At 36.6% G+C, this 20,487-nt stretch overlaps 1 protein-coding gene across 21 annotated transcripts in view; it reads right to left on the bottom strand.

Annotated features, from left to right (window-relative positions):
- Positions 1–19,624, bottom strand: part of Kcnc2 (potassium voltage-gated channel subfamily C member 2) — a 180,440-nt gene extending 160,816 nt beyond the window's left edge. For 20 of the 21 annotated variants that reach the window (XR_007348278.1, XM_048804945.1, XM_048804964.1 and 17 more), the window contains exons 1-2: positions 19,353–19,624; positions 17,442–18,153 (exon numbers count right to left, since the gene is read on the bottom strand). Coding sequence is in view for 20 of the 21 variants with exons in the window: in XM_048804945.1 (XP_048660902.1) it covers positions 17,442–18,134 (693 nt within the window). In the remaining variant the exon portion in view is untranslated. Of the gene's footprint in view, positions 1–17,441; positions 18,154–18,758; positions 18,877–19,352 lie in introns of those variants that run through there. The other variant, XM_048804925.1, reaches the window with a different exon arrangement.
- Between the last annotated feature and the right edge of the window lie 863 nt (positions 19,625–20,487).

The following is a 20,487-nucleotide window of genomic DNA, read 5'->3' as shown; positions in this document are numbered from 1 at the left end:
GGAGGGGAGGGGAGGGGGGATAGTAGAGGATAGGAAAGGCAGCAGAACACAACAGACACTAGTATGGCAATATGTAAATCAATGGATGTGTAACTGATGTGATTCTGCAATCTGTATATGGGGTAAAAATGGGAGCTCATAACCCACTTGAATCAAAGTGTGAAATATGATATATCAAGAACTATGTAATGTTTTGAACAGCAAACAATAAAAAATTTAAAAAAACAAAAAAAAAAAAATAAAAATGAAAAAAAAAACAACAAAAAAAACCAACTAAACAGAAATTGTTCAAGAATAGCCTAATGCAATGGTACATGCCTATAATCCGAGCAGCTCCAGAGGCTGAGGCAAGAGGATAGCAAGTTCAAAGCCAGCCTCAACAAAAGCAAGGTGCTAAGCAACTCAGTGAGACCCTGTCTCTACATAAAATACAAAATAGGGCTGGGGATGTGGCTCAGTGGTCCAGTGCAGCTGAGTTCAATCCTTAGTACCAAAAAAAAAAAAAAAGTCAAGAATAATGTTTGAAACAAATATTTAGAACCTATATTTAATAAACTATGAAATCATGTTTTGAGATTAAAATCAAATCAGATTTGGAGAAAAAGGACCATTTTCTTCCTCAGACTATTTAACATGTCTTTAATGATCTATCGTAAGAAGTATTATTCTTATGATATAAGAACACCTTTTGTTTTTAAAATAACTAATTAAACTACAAAATTCTCTCATTTTAAAACCATGAATTTCTTCTAATATTCTTTTGAATATCTATTTTATTCTATAATTTTTATTTTGTGTACTATCTTGCAATGGCTTTTCCTAAAAACAACAGTTTCACTCCATCTCTGTTATATACATATAGCAAGTTTTAATAAACGGAAAGTTTTCTCATTCCCATTATAATGTACATATTTTTCTTTAAATGCTTTTCTCTGTCCTGCTATTGGCCCCAGCTCAGATGGACAATTTGGGCATAATTTGGTTTTAGATGTAATTTGTCTTCTTCACTGTGTTGGTCTAACACAGTATATTCTAGATTGTATAGGGAAAAATTTACCTTTAGATGTTCATAATTTATTAAATAAAACAAATAACAATAGTACAAGGACAGCAATCCTTTTTCCTGCTTTCTTTGTCTCGATTTCTTGCTGCTGCAACATCCATTCTTTAGCATCTTTTCTTAGTGCACAGCACACTTCAGTGAAGGTCTTACTCCCATATAATTAGCAGGACATTATTGTTGGTCAGATGTTTGTCTCCCTAATGGGGATGTGGCATTTGCTCCCACTGGCAATGTCTCTATGTAAAATGTAAAGCATACTAATATGTAAATATTATTTCAGCTTAAGAGTATACTTTCTATGAAGACTCACAAACATCTGTTAGAGGATCAAAGTTCATGAATCTTACAAATGTGTTCTCAGTGGGTAGGTGACAAAGTGTCACTGTTGTCCAAGTGTTAATTTTCAAGAATATTTTAATGTTAGTCTCACAAGCTTCCATGGCAATGGTAAAATCACGCACTATACATAGGCTTTGAATTTTCTCACTTGGATTGTAAATTTGGGGACTGGAGTACATAAAAAGTAGGAAGGGGGCTGGAGTTGTGGCTCGGTGGCAGAGCGCTTCCCTAGCATGTGTGAGGGACTAGGTTCAAGCCTCAGCACCACATAAAAAATAAAATAAAGGCAGTCTGTCCATCTACAACTCAAAAAAAAAAAAAAAAGTAAGAAGGGAAGGTGGGATCAAAGAAAACAAAAAACCTTGCCTTGTGGAGAAGAATCAGAGAACACAGCTCTGTAGGCAGGGAAAATCATGAAATTATTCAGATAGTGATTAAAACCTGCTGAGAATAATAAGCTTTAGTGATCTATTGCACATAATGGTGACTACAATAAATAATAATTCATTTTTATTTCAAAATTGGTAAAAGAATAAATTGTGAATGTTTTCACCAATTTGTTAATTAGTATGATTTAATCACTCCACATTGTAAACATATCAAAACATCAAACTGTACCTCATAACCATATACAATTATTCTTTTTAAAACCACTGAAAAATATTAAATAGTGTTCACAACTCTGGGAACCAACAAAAAGAATGAATCAAAGGCCTATACAAATAACCATCATACACAACCCATTTGGGTCAAAGATGAACTCCATGTACAATGGTGGTCCCTTAAGGTTAAAGAGAGTCTGAAAAATTTGAATCACCAGTATTGATGGCAATACTGTAGTCATGATGCTCACATGGTAGCACAATCACTCAGGTTTGTGGTGACACTGACGTAAACAAACCCACTGTGATGCCAATTTTATAAAAGTACTCTATGTACAATTACATTTAGTACATAAAACTTAATAATGATAATAAAAACCGTTACTGGTTTGTATACTTCCTATACTACACTCTACCATGGCTTGTTGTCATAAGAAAGGGCAGCTCCATATGTATTACTGCCTCTGAAGACCTCCCAGTGGGACAAGATGTGGAGCTGGAAGGACAGTGATATTAATGTTTCTCACCCTGTGGAGGACTAGCTTAATGTATGTGTTTAGTTTTCAGCAAAATTTTGGAAAGGGAAAAAAACACAATAAGAAAATTTAAAAAGAAAAATAAACTTACAAGCTAAGTATATAAAGAAAGAATCTTTTTATACAGCTATACAATGTGTTTGTGTTTGAAGCTAAATGTTTATTACTAAGAGTCAAGAGTTTGAAAATTAAAATATTTATAAAATAACTATTGCAATAAGTGAAGTTTAACTTATTATTGAAGAAAAATATATTTCATAAATTTCGTGAAGCGTAAGTATGCAGTGTTGATGGAGCAATGTTCCAGGTATTCATATTCACCAGCATTCACACACTCACCCAGAGCAATCTCTAGCCCTGCAAACTCTATTCGTAAGTGGCTTATGCAGGTATACAAGCTTTTATGAGTTACATTATATTTTTACTATACCTTTTCTATATTTAGATAAGTGCAGATAAACAAATGTTTACCAAGGTGTTATAGATGGTTATCATGCTCAGTACACTAACATGCTGTACAGGTTGGTAGCCCAGAAGAATCAGGTTGTAACATACAGACTAGGCAATACAGCAGGCTGTACCAACTAGGTCTGCATAAGTATATACTCTACAATCTCCCCACAAAGATGAAATCGCCTATAGGATGCATTTCTCAGGATTTATCTTCTGTTAAGCTACATACAAAGCTGTAATCAAATTCTAGCTAAAAAAAAAAAAAAAAAAACTTATCTTCTTACCTAAATCTCATTAAAACTGATGAAAAATATCACAGGGATGAAAAAGCAAGAAATGTTGATATCTCTAAACCAAAAAATACTGAGATGTAAAATAAATAGGATTGACTAGTGGAGACTCAGGTTTGAGAGTAGGGTAATGTCATTCAATAATAGGTGCAGGAGAGAACATTTCTTGGGGTTGGGCCTTTTCTTCCCAAAGAAATCTAGAGGAACCTCAAATTCAGAATCGATAGGCACTAGGAGAGGGAGCTGGCGGTAGGATAACAGCTCAGGAGCCCCCACACACTTCCTTTAGTGGCTGGCTACTAAATTTGTCCTCAGGCTACAGTCCTGGAAAACAGCTCTCTAAATAAAGTAAGGAAAAGAATACAGTTCTTAATTAGGTATGTTGATGTGACAGAGAAAAGTGGAGCACACTTTAATTTACCTTTGGATTTCCTGAAAGTGAATGGAGAAAAAGAAAACTCTACATTGACTAAAACACTATAAAGTCTGTCCCAAATAAATTCTTTTCTTAGACCTCCATAGGACCCCCAAGTTTGCCCATGTGCTTTTATGCACCCATCCTGAAGGATATCCCATGTTTCTGGATGATCCTGTTGATAACCCTCAAACACTATACTATCATCACCCACACCCTCTTTCGAAGGAGAAGATATTGAGGGCAATCAGTAATATAAAATACAAGAACCAAGGTAAACAAATCAAAAAGCATGTTCAGAGAGGAATTAGAGTTAATGTCACAAAAATTTTCAAAATTGACCAATTCATATCTTCAGAAAGATTCAAAAAGACATCTTACCTGTTAAGTTAGTAGTAAGTACTGATATGGAAAAGGAGAAACCAGAAAATAAGAAAGATATTTCATATTTTATTAGGATTGGGATTCATAATTATTATTTGACAATTATATTACAAGAATGGAAAATTCAGCCTATGAGGTTAAATAAGTTTCCTCAAGCTTCATGTTTACCCCCAACCTCAGAATATTATCTTAGTTGAAAGTAGGATATTTACATATGTAATTAGCTAAATTAAGATAGAGACCTAAGATTAGGATGAACTCTCATCCAATAACTCTTGTCCTTATCAGAAGAGAAAATAGAGACTCATAAACTGAAAGCCTAAGCAGGGTTCGAGGGAGTGCTATGTAAAGAGAGGGCTTGAAGTGTCAAGGATTGCTGGTAAGCACCAAATGCTAGCAGCAAGCCCCGAAACAGATTTCATTTCAGAACTTCCATAGGAAACAAATCCTACTGATACCAGACTTGCAGCCTCCATAAATATTAAAGGGTAAATTTCTATTGTTTTAAGTCTCCTATTTGTGACAATCTGTTTGTTGTGATTTGTTATGGCAGACCTAGGCAATTTATTCAGTGTTCCAATATCATGTCTCCAAAATGATATGGAAACTTGGAGAAAGAAACTAACTGCTTTGAAGAAAGTTAAAGAAGTGTTAAATAAGATTTGATAGCCATGCAGGTACTGAAACATGTTTGAGTCACTCAATTGAACCAAAGAGAAGAACTCATTCCAGACTGTGGGAATAGTATATGAAAATACACAACAATGTAAATACATTCCCTATATTCAAGAATGGAGGGAAATGTAGTTAGAATTAAACTATATTATTGGTGTGGAGTTCTAAGAACGATGACTATGAATATAAGTAGTAACAGGGTTTTGAAAAGTCGTGCTGTGGGATGTGAATTTTAGTTTGTACACAAAGGGAAAGGACAAAGGCTTTTTAAACAAGAAAATAGTGTAGCGTGCTTGTGTTTTAGAAGGAATTACACTGCCTTAAATCTGAAGGTACCATCTTCTTCCCAGTTTAACTCTTTGATACCTGTTTTCATTTTTCTTTTTCTTCTTCATTAGTTTTACTCCTTCCTAGACTTTTCTAAAGGGAGGTTTCATTTTAAGCAGACTTCTAGTGAGTATTTTTAAACCTCAAATTTCTATTGCCACTTCTTAATCCCTAGTTCAATTATAGTTTCTAGCTTTGAAATCCATATAGAATACTACATTTGAGTCCATTTTATTCTGTAGACATTATGAAAAATAAATATTACTTTCTTAAACTTTAAACAAAAGTAGTTGTAATACAAAGCCTGCATTTCTTGGAGAGAGGACCACTAATACTTCACTAACTTGTTATTGTGCAATAACACTGTGACTAAAAGAACCAACCAGAAAATTGTAGAGGAGGAAAAGTTTGAGAGCTCATAGTTTGGGAGGTATTAGTCCATAGATGGCCAGCTCCATTCCTAAGGGCTAATCATTAATTAGGTATACTTAGATGGAAACTGCTAATTCTAAAAAAACTGAAAAGAACAATCCAGTTCTGTACTAATTGAGAGTCTTACATCTCAGCAGGAAATCTTATTTATAAGCCCAGCAAGTCTTTTGCTCTCAGTTTCCACTCTCTCTACCTCTCAATTCATTCATCTGCCTTTACTGTACTCTCTAACTTCTGGTCTACTACATGGATTACATGACATGATATTCTCTGTCAAGCCTCCATGTTTACTCACTACTCTGTTGACCTTCCCTTGATTGCTGGGAAATGCCCAGGTATCTTCTGGGAGATAACTAAAATGTCATCCACTCTATATAAGAGTCAGTTCCTCCCTATTCTTTGTGTCTACCCAACACCAGTTATCTGTATTACATTGCAACTATGGATTTATAGCTCTTTTCCTACAGAATTCAAGTGCTCTGAAGCCAAATGGCAAATATTAATTTTTTTGTATTCTTATTACATAACCTAGAACTGGCCAACAATTGGAGATCAGTAACTGTCAGAACTGACATATTCAAGTGTATTAGAATCATTGATGATTGGTTCACTCCCAGTTTGTTTAATTAAGGGAGAACTGTACATATGCTTGACAAGAACATACTATTTCATCAGCCAATTAATGAAATCCAAACTAGAGGAAAGACAAAAGGCTATGTTAATAAAGAAACCCAGTGTTGAAGTATAATGTCAAGCACAACTGCATTTACTTCTAGAAAACAAATGTCACCAAGAAGCCTCCTAAGACAGATGAATCAGAGATTAATTAAATTGATGACATATAAACATAAAAAGAAACAGATTTCAAAAATAATTACTAAATTAAAAAAAACTAGAGATCCAATAGTACATACATGATACAACTAAATATCTAACAGCAGACAAACAGAGAAAATTGAGATAAGTAATTAAAGTCAGCCTTGCTTCTGTACTAAGGCAGAGACACTTTGAATATCTTTAAAATGTAGTAGTGTATTAAAATATGTTTGATGTCACTAGTAGCAGTGTATTAAAATAGTTTGCTTGAATTTTGAATCTGTAGAATTGTACTCTGAATATCAAAGCACAGATAACACCATTATGAACCTAGGGATGAACATTAATTTCACCCACATTTATCCACCATGATACAGACAAGACTTGTTGAACTTGTACCTTCCACTACACATATTATATGACTAAGACAGATTCCTTCAGGACTAATAATAAAGTTCTAAAAACTTTAAAAATTCAAAGGTAACTGATATTTTTTATTCTTTTTGCACAGACAAGAACCATTTAAGGTTAAATTCTGTGCACTTCCTACTCAATCTACTTGAAAAACAGGTTATTACATTAAAGATATTCTAATAACTTTTATAACTGCCCTGTCATTGCTCACCACAAGAAGCCTAAGGGTAGTAGGTAGGACAGCTTAAATACTAAGCTAAAATGTAATAACTGTAGTTTTTTCTTAAATACTATTGTTAGTGGTTTTATCCAAAGTTAATATAGCAACATTAATAAAAAGCTTATTCCTGCTATGATAACTAGGCCATTTCTAATAACTACATAATGTTCACTTTTAGCAAATAATATTTTATCCTAAATCAGTAAACTTAAAAGTACCAAAATAAACAATCTGTATTTGAATGTGCTATATAATGTGCAAATGGAGGCATAAATATTACATGAAATCTGAATAAGATCTGACTTTTTCATTGGACAAAGCACTCAAAAAATAAGTTTGTATTGGTCCAAGTCATTTCACTTAAGCATAATTTATAAAAAAAAAAAAAGTACCTTTAAATGGGAACTAATATTATTTTAATTTGTTGATAATTTTATTTTAAAAATTTTTATAAAAAGATATATTGTTGAAACATGGACAAAATGTTGGTATAAAATAAAAGAATGTCTGTGATTGAAAGTTGGTAGTTGATTGTCTCTAAGTCTCTTTCCATAGATAAAACAAAAAATCTTCCTTCTATTGCTGAAACCAAATCATAGAAAAATCTTTCAAAACAGACTATCTTGGCTTTTGTTCCAGTCTTTAATCATGTCAATAATACATTCAGATTCATGAAGAATGGCAAAGTTCCAAGATCTAATAGCACACCAACTGGGGTCTTCACAGGAAGAATGAAGAAGATACTATTTAAGTTATCTTAAGTCATTTTTGGACACACAAAGAACTAAAGAAATATCAGATTGAGGAGAAAAGAAAGACCAGTCACTTGTGACTGCAACAATCATGGAGTAATTTTTTTAAAATATTGCCAATAACATTTTGCCCTGAATTGTGTTTTGAATCCTGTAAAATGCACACTGAGAGTCCCAAAATTACACCACTGCTTTACTTTCTCATTATACTGCCTTCTACTAACTGTTAAAAAAAAGTTCAGAGAGAAGTTTGACAGCATTGTATACGCTGACCTCACAACACATCCAACTTCATTTACAGACATCCTATAGCTCCAAACATATTTCTCTAATTCACCAGTTGTCCCCATGTAATCCCACCATGACCTGGTTAATTACACCTGAAAAGACAATGCTCTCTAAAACTCATTATCACTAATAAATTGAACTCAGATTACCTTAATTTAAAAAAAAATCTTGGAAACAAAAAAATCAAATAAAAACTGAACACGGTGGCCCACGCCTGTAATCCTAGTGGCTCAGGAGTTTGACATAGAAGGATCATGAGTCAAAGCCAGCCTCAGCAACTTAGCAAGGCCCTAAGAAACTTAGTGGGATCCTGTCTCTAAATAAAATATGTTTTAAAAAGGGCTGGTGATGTGACTTAGCAGTTGAGCACACTAGGTTCAATCCCCTGTACCAAAATTAATAATAATACTAACAACAAACAAAATAAAAATAAAAACACATTGTAAAAGACATAAATGCAAAGACATGAAGGATAAGATAGGTATAATTTCTTAATTATTTAAATATCTCCTGGAACTTATTGCACATGGCTTAGTTTGGGAACTAAGAAGTCTCTGTACATTCTTTCAGAAGGATTAGCAGTCTAAGGGGGAAAAAAGGTGGGGGGAAGTGCTTGGGCAGGTTGGCTTTAAGACTTTAAAGGCTATGAGACAATAAGATATAGATCTGGTTGCTCTCTTTATATCAAAGAAGACATTTGGCATTTGTTTTTTAAGGATTGGCTGGCTTCACTTAGGATAATCTGCTCTAATGCCATCCATTTCCCTGCAAAATCCATGATTTTGTCATTTTTTAGTGCTGCGTAATACTCCATTGTGTATAAATGCCACAGTTTTTTAATCCATTCATCTATTGAAGGGCATCTGGGTTGATTCCAAAAAGGGAGAGAATTAAACAACAGCAGATGGGGTAGAGAGGGAAGATGAGAGGGAAGGGGAGGGGGGATAGTAGGGGATAGGAAAGGTAGCAGAATACAACAGTCACTAATATGGTATTATGTAAAAATGTGGATGTGTAACCGATGTGATTCTGCAACTTGTATTTGGGGTAAAAAATGGGAGTTCATAACCCACTTGAATCAAATGTATGGAAGATGATATGTCATGAGCTTTGTAATGTTTTGAACAACCAATTAAAAAAAAAGTGAAAAAAAAAAAGATATAGATCTGGGGAGAAGGCAGCTCTGGAAGACTGCATCAGGAGGTGGATCTGGAAATAAAGAATACACCTAAAATAATAACAGTTTCCTGACATTGTTGAACAATAAAACATGGAAGAGAGCGGAGCCTACCCTAACTATTCCTAACATGCTTGCTGCCTCCCAACTGCTCCAATATATGTGCTTAACGTTAAACACAGTCTAGACTGAGTAATCAAGATTGGATGGGAAAACATTGAGCCCAAAGTCAGAAGATCTAAATTCTAGCACTGCCTTGTCACTAACTAGCTGAGCCTCAATTCTCTTTGAATTGAGACAATTACGCCAGAAGATTGCCAGTTTCCTTCTGATGCTTATCTTCATGAACACTAAACCCTATCATATATCCCTGTCACCAATCTCATTGACACAGTTTATATTTTGGATATATGTAATACAAGCACATATACATACTAATGTTCTTAATCAAAATGTTAATCCATATTCTCACAAGTCTCTTCCATCTCTTATTCATATACAAATTTTATAAACTTATTCCTCTAGTATGTATCTATGTTATGACAGTGAATATATCTTTTTATATGGATACATATACCCTGATATAGAAAAACTATTTTCTCAGAAGAGAAATATAGAGCACTATACAATACACATACATATTCATTTTGAAATAGTCATTAATGAGCACATTAAAACTTAAAATTTATGAAGCATGCTAGACAGTATACTATTCTCTAGGCTTATTCTGATGAGACTGGGTTATGAGATTAGAGCTGAATAATTTGACACTATTTTGTAAACATTTAAATGTGTTAGGCATATCTGTAAATCCTGAAGTGAATAAGACTTTCCCTTCTGTATAAAATATGGGAAGGGGAAAAGGATGGTGTCTTTGACAAGGCACTTTTCAAATGGAAATAAAACTGAGATTATCTAATCAGTTACCCTTGTGGGTGGATGGATGTACACCTGCACTGAATCTTAGACCTAGGAAATGACAGAGCTGATCATCTTTATGGGTTTCATAACATAGCCACAGCAAAATGATTTCCTGAGATCAATATGTGGTTAAGAGAGAGCTGTTTTCAATGGAAACAGGAAGCTAGGAGCTAACCTGTTTCTATGGTAACCAGAACAGCAGTTACCCAACAGCTGTAGGGAAGAAAAGGGCAGAAAGTTACAAATGAAAAAAAAAATCAATTCTGGTTTACATTATTAGTGTGATGGTCCTCAGAGTGCAATCAAGATGGGTATGGACATGTTGTTCCTTCCCTAGCACCACCTAGGATCTTTAGCAATAATTATCTCACATTCGAGAGCTAAAAAGAAGTTTGGATACTATCTGGTCCAACATATTTCCTTCTGGAGACTAGTGTCATCTCCATTTTAAAAAAATGTTTTCAAGACAAAGGAAATCAAGACTTGGGAAAAATGAAATAAATTCTCCAAGGTCATTCAGGAGTGTTGACATCAGGGTTGGTGCACAGGTCTCAAGGGTCCCAATTCAGGTGGGTTTTTTCCCAGTTCTGTTTTCATATATTCTCTACTTTTGCTTTTTCCTCCTCCCAATAACCTACATTTTGTTCATCATCTGTGAGAATATTGACTACCTAAAGAATTAATATTAATTACCATCTTTTTAACCTGTAAGGAAAGTATAAAGCAGTGCTATTCTGTCATAAAAAAAATACATTGACTGCTTTTCTGGAAAAAAATCCTTTCATGACTCAAACAGAATTAAGTTTATGTAATATATTGATGACTATTGTTTAGACTATTTTGCCACTACATATTTCCTTCTGGAGACTAGTGTTTATCTTTAGTGCTGTTTCCTATTTCATTTAGATATATTTTTTAAAGGTTGCCATAATAAAAAATAAAGTATATGACTCAGAAATTTTAAAAATATAAGACTTGAAAATCACATTTACTTTATTTGTAGTAGTAAAAATAAATGATAGTGATATACATTTTCAAATGGGAAGGGTTGGTCTGCATCTTTATATAAAATTATACATTTCCCTTTGCTTTGGAAATGGGCTTTCTGACAAGGAAGAAAAATTTCCTTGTCATGCATTTAATTTAATCAACTCAAGACTATCAATATATTCTTAGCGAAATATTAGAAAAGAAGTCAGACTTAATCTGCCCAGTTGCATTCACCTTTGGCATGCCTAATGCCCAGAAATAAACAGATCAGATCACCTACCGTGTGATCAAATATATTACTGAAAATACAATTGACAACTGAAATTACTTGGGTCTTTGACTGAGAATAAGGTGTTCTCTGATTCTACTCAGTGCTCAGGATATATTAACTTAATTAGAATTAAATTTATTTATGAACTCTACCGTTAGTGGCCTGGAAAAGGTCAAAAGACACTTAGATACTTCTTTGGCAAATAAAAATACACCAGACTATTACAGCAGACTCTTTCCAAGCATATTAATCTTGGATTTGAATAGTCATGGGGTTGGCCATGGTTGGCTATTCATATCAAAGGAATTTTAAAAACTTAGTCATACCCCGAATGGTTTAATTGTTTGGTGTAAGTATAGTCTTCGTCATATTGGAAAAGGAGAGCTTACAAATTACTTTTTAAAGATTCAAAGAGCCCTCAGATTAAAAGTCTTAGGCTCTACTGACTGATCTATCCAGATTTGCCATTATTTGTCAATTTAATATCACCTAATTAATTTTTTCAAAGAAGTAATGAGACATTGAAGTTTGAGAAGAAGACAAGACATATGTAGCAAAGGTCTTATTTACCATATTAAAGAGTTTGAATTTTATTCTCAAATTTTTGACAGCAATTAAAGATATTAACTAAGGAAAACTATTCTAGCAACAATGTCAGGAAGATGAATTTAGGAGTTTGAAAATAGCTGAATAGACTGATGCCTAGAGATATGGGCTGTTAACAAGAATTTGAATGGTATGTGAATGAACTCTTACTCAAGCAGAGACACTGGAGTAAAGAATATGTGGCAATATTAATATAACAGGAATAGATAAGGCATGGGTTTTTCAATCAAAAAAATTGGGGAAGGTGAGTCAAAAGAAAGGTAGATTAAGGCCCAGGTTTCTACCTTTGTTACAGGAAGAAATAGTGCTACAATGCACCAAGATATGCAACATAAGGGTGAACAAATTTGACCCTATATGCACAACATTGCTCAAACAGATCTAAAGAGAAACAGGAGCTGGAAGAGTAGGACTAGGAGTAATTAAAATATAGTTGGCACTGAAAACCATAGTGCATGAACTTGACCCGAAGAGTTATACATTAGAATTCGAAACAAATGAATCACAGGTTAAACCCAGGAAAATATCAATGTGTAAGAGGTTGATGGAGGAAAAGGAATTGAACCATGATGAAAAGAAAAGACCTTTCTTCTCATAGGAGAAAAGTGAAGTGAGTAGGAACCCAAAGAAGAAATGAATCTCAGATGGTAAGTTGTGTCAGAGATCACAAATCAACTAAGAAGAAGAGGAAAAACAAAAAATGAAAAGAGCTTTAACCCTTTATAATAGAGACCAGTAGTACTTTCACACCACTGTTTCTAATATGAATGTTTGATTGTATTTGTCAGACAATATTCCTGTGTAAGATTTTTTTGAGCTAAACTTATCTTTAATATCTCTGGAATTTTGTTTGCAGTTATTTTGTTTTATTTTTTTAATTCAATCAATATTGTATTTAGGAAATGTTTTATTATAAATAAAATAGTGCAGTTATTGAGAGCACCTATATCTTCTCCATGCATTCCTGCTAATATACACAATTTCTAGTCTAAAGTGACTGCAAACCAATATTTGTTGAATAAAAAGCCATTCTAAAATTTTTATAATTGACAAAAAATTATTATGACTACCTATATTTTTCAATTAATTCCTTTATTTGGAGCAATATTTATAAAATAAAAAGTAATGTTTCATTTCTTTAATTTTAACATATGATGCAAATTACCCCTACCTTATTATAATTTTTCAAAATGAAACATTACATTTAATGCTACTTATCAGTTACTTAGATAATTTCTTTTCTGTTTGCTTATGGTTTGGGGAAGAGGTAAATGTGATCCATAAAAGTAAATTTAATATTTGAAATGTGGAATCCAATTCCAGATATTGAATTTAAATTTTAAGAGCTTTTAGGGAATATATTTTAGTAAAACAGTGAAGTTGAAGCAATCTAAAATGATAATAAAATGAATATTTCAAGATTTTTAAAAATGATGGATTCATCATTGCAATCCACATGTGGTTAAGGATGACTGTACAGTGTGCAGTAATGTACATTGGATAAAGGTCAGGGGAACATATGTGAAATAAATTAGACCCATGCACAATCCAGATCTTAAATGTTTTCAAATCCATGAAAGTTTACTTTTGTTTTTCCTATTTTAAAATGCTCTCTGAAAGTAGAAACTGAAAGCTCTGTCTGGTAGTCAAAGATATGCCTAAATCACCAAAAAAAAAAAAAAAAAGAGTCACACTTTAAACTAGAACAGAACTCTGTCAACTCCTTCTCTTACAGAAAATAAATGAAAAGAGAAACTCATACCTGTTCTCAGTTCTTTAACAAAAGGAACAAAATCTTTGAAATAGTCTCTGGTTGTAGTGTTTCATAATCATACTATTTTTTAACTTCTAAAACATCAGGAAGTTCTATCAAGGAATGTCTGCCTAGTCTGCAGTCTTACTTAAGACAGTGGGTCTTCAGAGAAAAGCACACAGAAACTCCACCTTCTCTAAAACTTATATATTAAATTGGAAACATATAGTGCATACATACATCTTTACAGATTCATCTATGCATCCCTGCTTTTTACTACTTGTAAAAAATCATCACTGGGATCAACAGAATAATCTCTCCTTTCTTTCCTGATCTCATTTTCTCCACAACAGGTTTCCATGACAACTTATATTTGAATATTTTTGAAAATTCTATTTTTGAATACTATTCTTAAGGATAAGAATCGTAAGTATAAAATATAAACTTTTTTTTACCAAATTAACTAGAACAATTTACACTTCTCAAATATGTATTTACACCATAAATTAAAAGCCATAGAAGGAGATATGCCAACTACCAAAAGGCAAAAATTTAGTTTTGTAGAGCTGAAGTAAATATCCAGTTCCTATCACTAGTGTTTTAATTTGACAGTTTAAGTCATGAAATTTAGAAGTAAAATACACCTATTTTATAGATAAATGAATCTTCTTCTCAATATTGGGAAAAGAGAAAGAAAATAAAGAAACATTCAACAATTAAAAAAGTAATTCAGACTGTTAATATTGTTCATTCAAGTATTTCAATAAAAGATGAGCTAATGTAAAGAAAAGTTTTTTAAAAGTTTATAAAAGTGTAAATACATGACTTTTATTGAGAATGAAACTTGTAGCCAGGCACAGTGATGCACGCCTGTAATCCCAGTGGCTCTGGAGGCTGAGGCAGGACAATCAGGAGTTCAAAGCCAGCCTCAGCAATGGCAGGCACTAAGTAACTCAGTGAGAACCTGTCTCTAAATAAAAAACAAAATAGGGCTGGGGATATGGTTCAGTGTCTAGTGAAAAAAAAAAGGATGAAACTGGTGACAGTAAGCCCATAGTTGAAGCAAACCACTTGAAAATTGATTTATGTTTCCTAGAATCATGTTCATGAAAAATATAATTTCATCCCATGACCTCCCAATGTAATTCTATTTATCAAAGTAGTCAGATAACATTAAGCCAGATCATCTGAACTGCAAGTGATGATATAAAATATATTAATTCACTCTTAAATAGAATAATGTCTTATGATTTAGACAACTCTCTGGTTATTTGAAAAAGGATATCCTGAAGACAAAACCCACAAAAGAAAGCAAAACATTAAACAGACTGGTCAATAAAAATGGAAATTTCAAAAAGGGTTCATTTTAAGAAGTTTAATCAAATCCCATATATTGATTCTATTGTTGGGTAGCAAGGTAAAAATTTCACCAAACTCCTAGAATACTATTTTTAAAAATTATAGTTTTCCAAAGTTTGAACTCTAGTGAATATGTTATGTGCCAATCAAAACAGCAATACCGTCTGCAGAGATTTCACAATTCAGTCAGTTATAATCAATGATTTTGGTAGAAAGAGACTGGAAAGGGCATCATGAGACCTCTTGAATAAATTTGATTCTGCTATTAATTTGATATCTGATGTCGGCCATCACTTAACATCTGAGCCTTCATTTACCTCATCTACAAAATAAAAATAACTTATTTAAAGGTGACGAGGTGGCTTTGAAAACATTTTTCAGGTTAGTGATTTTTAGCTGATTTTGCTTCCACTTGATCTGTAATCTGTGTTAATCTCTAAAATCTATGTCCTTTCCTCATCTAAAATAGATGCAGGCCAAATCCTCAATATAATTATATTAAAATCTAAGTAAGATTTTTAAAAAACAAACTATTTTCAAGTCAATGGTATACACTGTTGATCAATAATCAATAGAGTTAAACTCCACAGCAATGATAAAGCTGAACACCTATATAACTTGATGACAACGAAATATAACATAAAACTTGAGAATACCATGTTATTTTATGAGGAAAGATAATAAAACATTCCATCTTTTTTATAGCACACAATCTGGAGAAGAAGGAAAAAAACCACATGATGAACCTGAAAACAAATTCAGATTATCTTTTTAACAACCAAGTGGAAAGAACACCGTAATGCTCATCTGGAAACCAAACAACACTGATAAAAGGGTCATAAGCCTGTGATTTAATTTAAATAAATATATACATTTTTCTGAATGCAAACTGTTGTTGTTGAGTTTATAGGATGGTCTTAAAAGACCATCTTAAAAGAAAGATTTCAAAATTGTATTAATCCTAAATTCAAATTTGAGAATGTAGACATGCTAGAATTTGTGTATGCATTCAATTACCAGATCCCAGAAAGTAACAATGTTTTAAATTGTCTCTTTTGTATTCTACTTTTCACTAAAAACAAAACACATCTAAAGACTTCCAAAGTGGTATCAAAAGTACATTTTCTGACATGTTAGTGGATAGACAGCTTCATAATATTTAAGATGCAGGAATTTCTGACATGTAGAGAAAGACAATAATTAGGAGAGAGCCAAAGTAAAGCTGGGAAAATGCCCATTCTGCCCAAGGGGGTGTCTTTTCTGGGTGGTATAAGCAAACTAGACACAAGCAATTGTAAAGATTTAACTAAGTACAGTACTCTGTTCTCATATATAATTAAAAACCATTACATACTGTATAATTTTTGGTTATTTATATTTCTTTTATTTCCTTTAAACTGCAGAAATCATTATTGGTTACTTTTATACTCCCTTCATGGGATTTTGAAGAATTAATTGGGAGTGTCAAGGACTAAATATAAGCTGTCACGTAACCTAGAAACAAAAAAAAAAGAAAAAGAAAAGAAGAAGGAGGAGGAGGAGGAGGAGAAGAAGACTTGAGGCTAGGATCACAATACAAAAAGTAAAATAAAGTTTCCTACAATCTAAATCACTCAGACCTAGAGAATAGGATCATCAAAGTGAGTATTTAGGATCAACCTATAAGGAACTTAGATATCACCCAGGAGGAAAGGCACGAGGCTTAAAGCTTCAGTGAGTAGGTGGGCTATCTCAGAGGTCAACTCACTGAGGTAAGTAATCTCAATACCAAATTCTTCTCCTTTTGAAGAGACAGGTTAGACGGTATTGTCTCCACAAGATGACTCTCTAGTATTCCCTCCCTCCACCCCAGTCACATACATATATTCCATTTCCCCTTCCTCTGTCCTCAGATTAGATCTCTAATTAGAGCCACTGCCCTGGGTGAGTCAGATATGAAAGGGTCAGGGTCACTGAAAAATGTCACATCAGGATGACCAGGAAATTAGAGACATCCAAGCTAAAGAGAAAAGTTGGAACAAAAGAATGAGGAAAAACACTCAAGGTGAAGGTGATACTAGTTGGAGGACAAAGTTCCAGAATTGTACAGAGAAGTCTGCATGTGCCCTTTAGGTCCCATCTACTAAAGTAAATCTCAGTTTGAGTTAGGAGAAGAGGAGTGGATGGTGGGGAAGGTGGGAAGATAGGGGCCAGGGTCCCTGGCCTTACCCTACCCCAGATGAACTTAAAAAACTCATCTCTAGAGAGCCCCTCTTCTCTCTACCCTTCATCCCAGAGGCCTTTGGTGGAAAAGAACAGAAGTTGGAAAGGGAATTGGGGGAATTTGAAGCAGCTGAGAAGAGTCAATTCTGGCCTTACCCTGGCAGCTCTGGATGAGTAGGGGTCCTCAAAGAGGGCCCACATGCGGGGCTGCAGCCTCCTCCAGCGGCCAGACTTGCCATCAGGTCCCCCAAGCCCTGCCGCGTCCTCGATTCCTAGCCTCTTGGCCGCCAGGTCCTCGTCGTCGCCAGGGTCGCCACCGATGAGGTCAGGAGTCTCAAAGATGTCCAGCGCCTCTTCTGCGTCGCGGTGCTGCCGGTAGGTCATCCAGCAGCAAGGCTCCACGTCGGTCTCGTCGATGCCCCAGAAGGCCAGCTCTTCCTCGAAGAGTGGCCCGCACACGTCGGCGGGGCAATGCAGCTTGCCTGTGCGGTAGTAATTGAGCACATAGGCAAAGACTCCTGGATGCCGGTCAAAGAAGAACTCGCGGCCGCCTGCAGGGTGGTCGCTGCCGCCGCCGCTGCCGCCGTGGGAACTGCAGTTGCCCGCGCCGCCCTCGAAGCAGCCACCGGGTCCCGGGGACAACGGAGGCGGTCGCGGCGGCGGCGAGAGTGGAGGGGGCAAGGGCTGCAGCTTGTCACCAGCCGCGGTCAGGCAGTCGCCCTGGGGCTCCGAGGCGGCGAGAAGAGCCAGGCGCGTTCCTGGCAGGGTCTTGAGGGTGCTGCGGTAGGTTTCGTGCCGGGTGCCCCCGACATTGAGGATCACCCTCTCGTTGTTCTCGATCTTGCCCATCTCTGTGGCTCAGACATGACTGGGGGAGGCGAACACAGCGCCAAGTTAAAGATCTCGCTGTCAGAAACACACCATGACCCCCACCCCCACACCAACCCAAGAGTCCCAAGATGCAGAGTTAGCAAACAGGCAAGGGGCAAAGGACCTTCCCAAGAGAGAAGCGTCCAGCCCTGTCCCCGCCTCTTGCATCACACCTTTCCCAGATTTCCAGAGAAGGAAGATAGCAGTAAAAGTGTTCTTGACCTTCCATGAAACCTTTCTCCCTGCCTCACACCTTATTCCCTGGGCTCTAATCTCTCCTTCAGCTTTTCATCCTCCACCCTCCCACCCCTTCATCCCTTGTCAATTTTAACCTACCCTGAGTCCCTAAACCCCTCCTCCCTCTCCAGACCCCCCACGCACTCACACACACTTTCCTAAATCCTCTTTCTCTCCCATGGATACCCCCATTATTTCCCCCTCCCCTGGAAGGTCCCTCCCTTCCCTTCTCCTAGATCCCCTCTCTCCTCCTCCACTAGCCTGGATGTAATTCCTTTAGGCCGGGAGTTCTCTCCCCTAAGGCTACTTGACAGTGTGGGGTGAGGGCCCCCAGGACCCTGCGAAGAGTCCCTACTTCCTGCGTACCCTTGGTCAACCCTGCACCGCTGCTCCCTAGCTAGCACTCAGGGAGTGCCCTTTGAGCGACCTGTTCTTGGTTCACTCCTGCTCTCCCTCACAGACCAGGCAAAAAGACTGAACGCAGAAGTCAGAGCAGAAAAATATTCCCTGCTGTTGTCTTTTGCCGAGGAGACCTCTGACTAATTTCCTTATCCAATTTCCTTTTCACATTATTGTTGTTGTTATTGTTGTTAATGTTATTATTACTTGGGAAAGGAAACGACTAACTAGGATCCATCTTTGAGAATACAAGTGAGCAATGCCTCCCACCCATCCCCCCTCTCAAGAAAAACAAATGCTTGGGGGTGGAGAGTAGGGGATTAGCGTTCTAGGAGGGGCAAGGCCCAGGGAAAAGCCCCCGGAGGCACACCCCCTGGATCCGCGAGCTGGAAGTCTGGCTGACAGTGCCCCGTTTTCCAGCCTTTCAGCTCCCTCTCCCCAGCGCTTCATCTCTCTACATTCTTATTGCCTAAAGACCTGGGGGGTAGGGATGCCCGCCTGCGGGGTCAACATGCCCTTCCCAGGAAATCATCCCATTATCCCCTCCTCATCCACAGATACCTTAACAAAACCGAGAGAAAAGTGGTTCTGCTTTGGTTTCAGAAGGGACGAGGTTCTCCGGGCAGCCGGACCCAGTCTTGGTGGCCAGCTGAGCCTCCCTTCTCCGAGGAGAAACTACTTGTTGGCGTTTTCTGGGTTCAGGTGGTAGGGCCGCTTCTCTGGGCGCTGAGGTCGGGGAGACAGCCCCAGCCGGCCGCCGGCCGCGCTCCCCGCCTTCATTCTGTGATCTGTGGGTTCGCCCATCGCCAACCTCCGCGCCCAGAGTCACCATCGCGCAGGGCTGGGCAAACCATGAGCTCGGGGCGGGTCCAGCGGGCGCTGCCCGATCCCGCCGGGAACCGACAGATCGGCTGGTGGCGACAGGAGTAAAGATTGGCCGGAGGTCAGGAGAGCTCACCCACGCGAAGGTGAAGGCGCCCAGCTTGGATTTTGATCTGCNGGTCTGGGGAAGCTCTGTTGTACCAACCAGGTTCATATGTTTTTCTTCCGTGAAGCTCTGTCCTCGCCCTCTCTGGGGCTTCTGACTGCTTTATTTACACACCACTGTCCACACCCTTTATCTCCTCAGTGCCCCACCCCTCCCAACAAGTGAGAGAATTTAAAACCCATTGCATTTTCTTCTTAATGACAACTAATTGGAGAAAGAAGTCTACTTATAAGTGACAATGATTCTTGTTTCTTATGCCTTGTACCCGGCTTTGGCTTGCTTTTTTCAGTCAAATGTAAGGAAGGTCTCCAGCGACCACTTCATGGTTATATAAAGCAAAACAAGTTGTAAAAGTTTATTCTAGGAATGCGATGCTCTAGAGTGCAACTTTAGGTTTCTTTGTCATGAGCTAAAGACCTGAGCTGTACATACCCAAATACCAGAGTAATTCTCTAACAACCCAATTTCTCCCTTTCTAAGTTTCTAATGTGCCTTGTTTTAGTTTGCTAATACTGTCATAAATAAGCACATAAACTGGTGGCATAAACAGAAGGAGTTTATTATCTATTAGTTATGGAGGCTGGAGGTCCAAAATTAAGGTATTGTCAGGGTCAGTTCCTAATGAACACTGTAAGAAAAAATATGTTCTAGGACTCTTTCATTGGCTTATAGATGGCCATCTTCTCTGTGCATGTTTTCTGTGTCCAA

The sequence above is a fragment of the Marmota marmota genome, unplaced genomic scaffold (genome assembly GCF_001458135.2).
Source record: "Marmota marmota marmota unplaced genomic scaffold, marMar, whole genome shotgun sequence".
NCBI classification, from domain to species: domain Eukaryota; kingdom Metazoa; phylum Chordata; class Mammalia; order Rodentia; family Sciuridae; genus Marmota; species Marmota marmota.
This window is presented reverse-complemented; position numbering and strand designations above follow the sequence as displayed.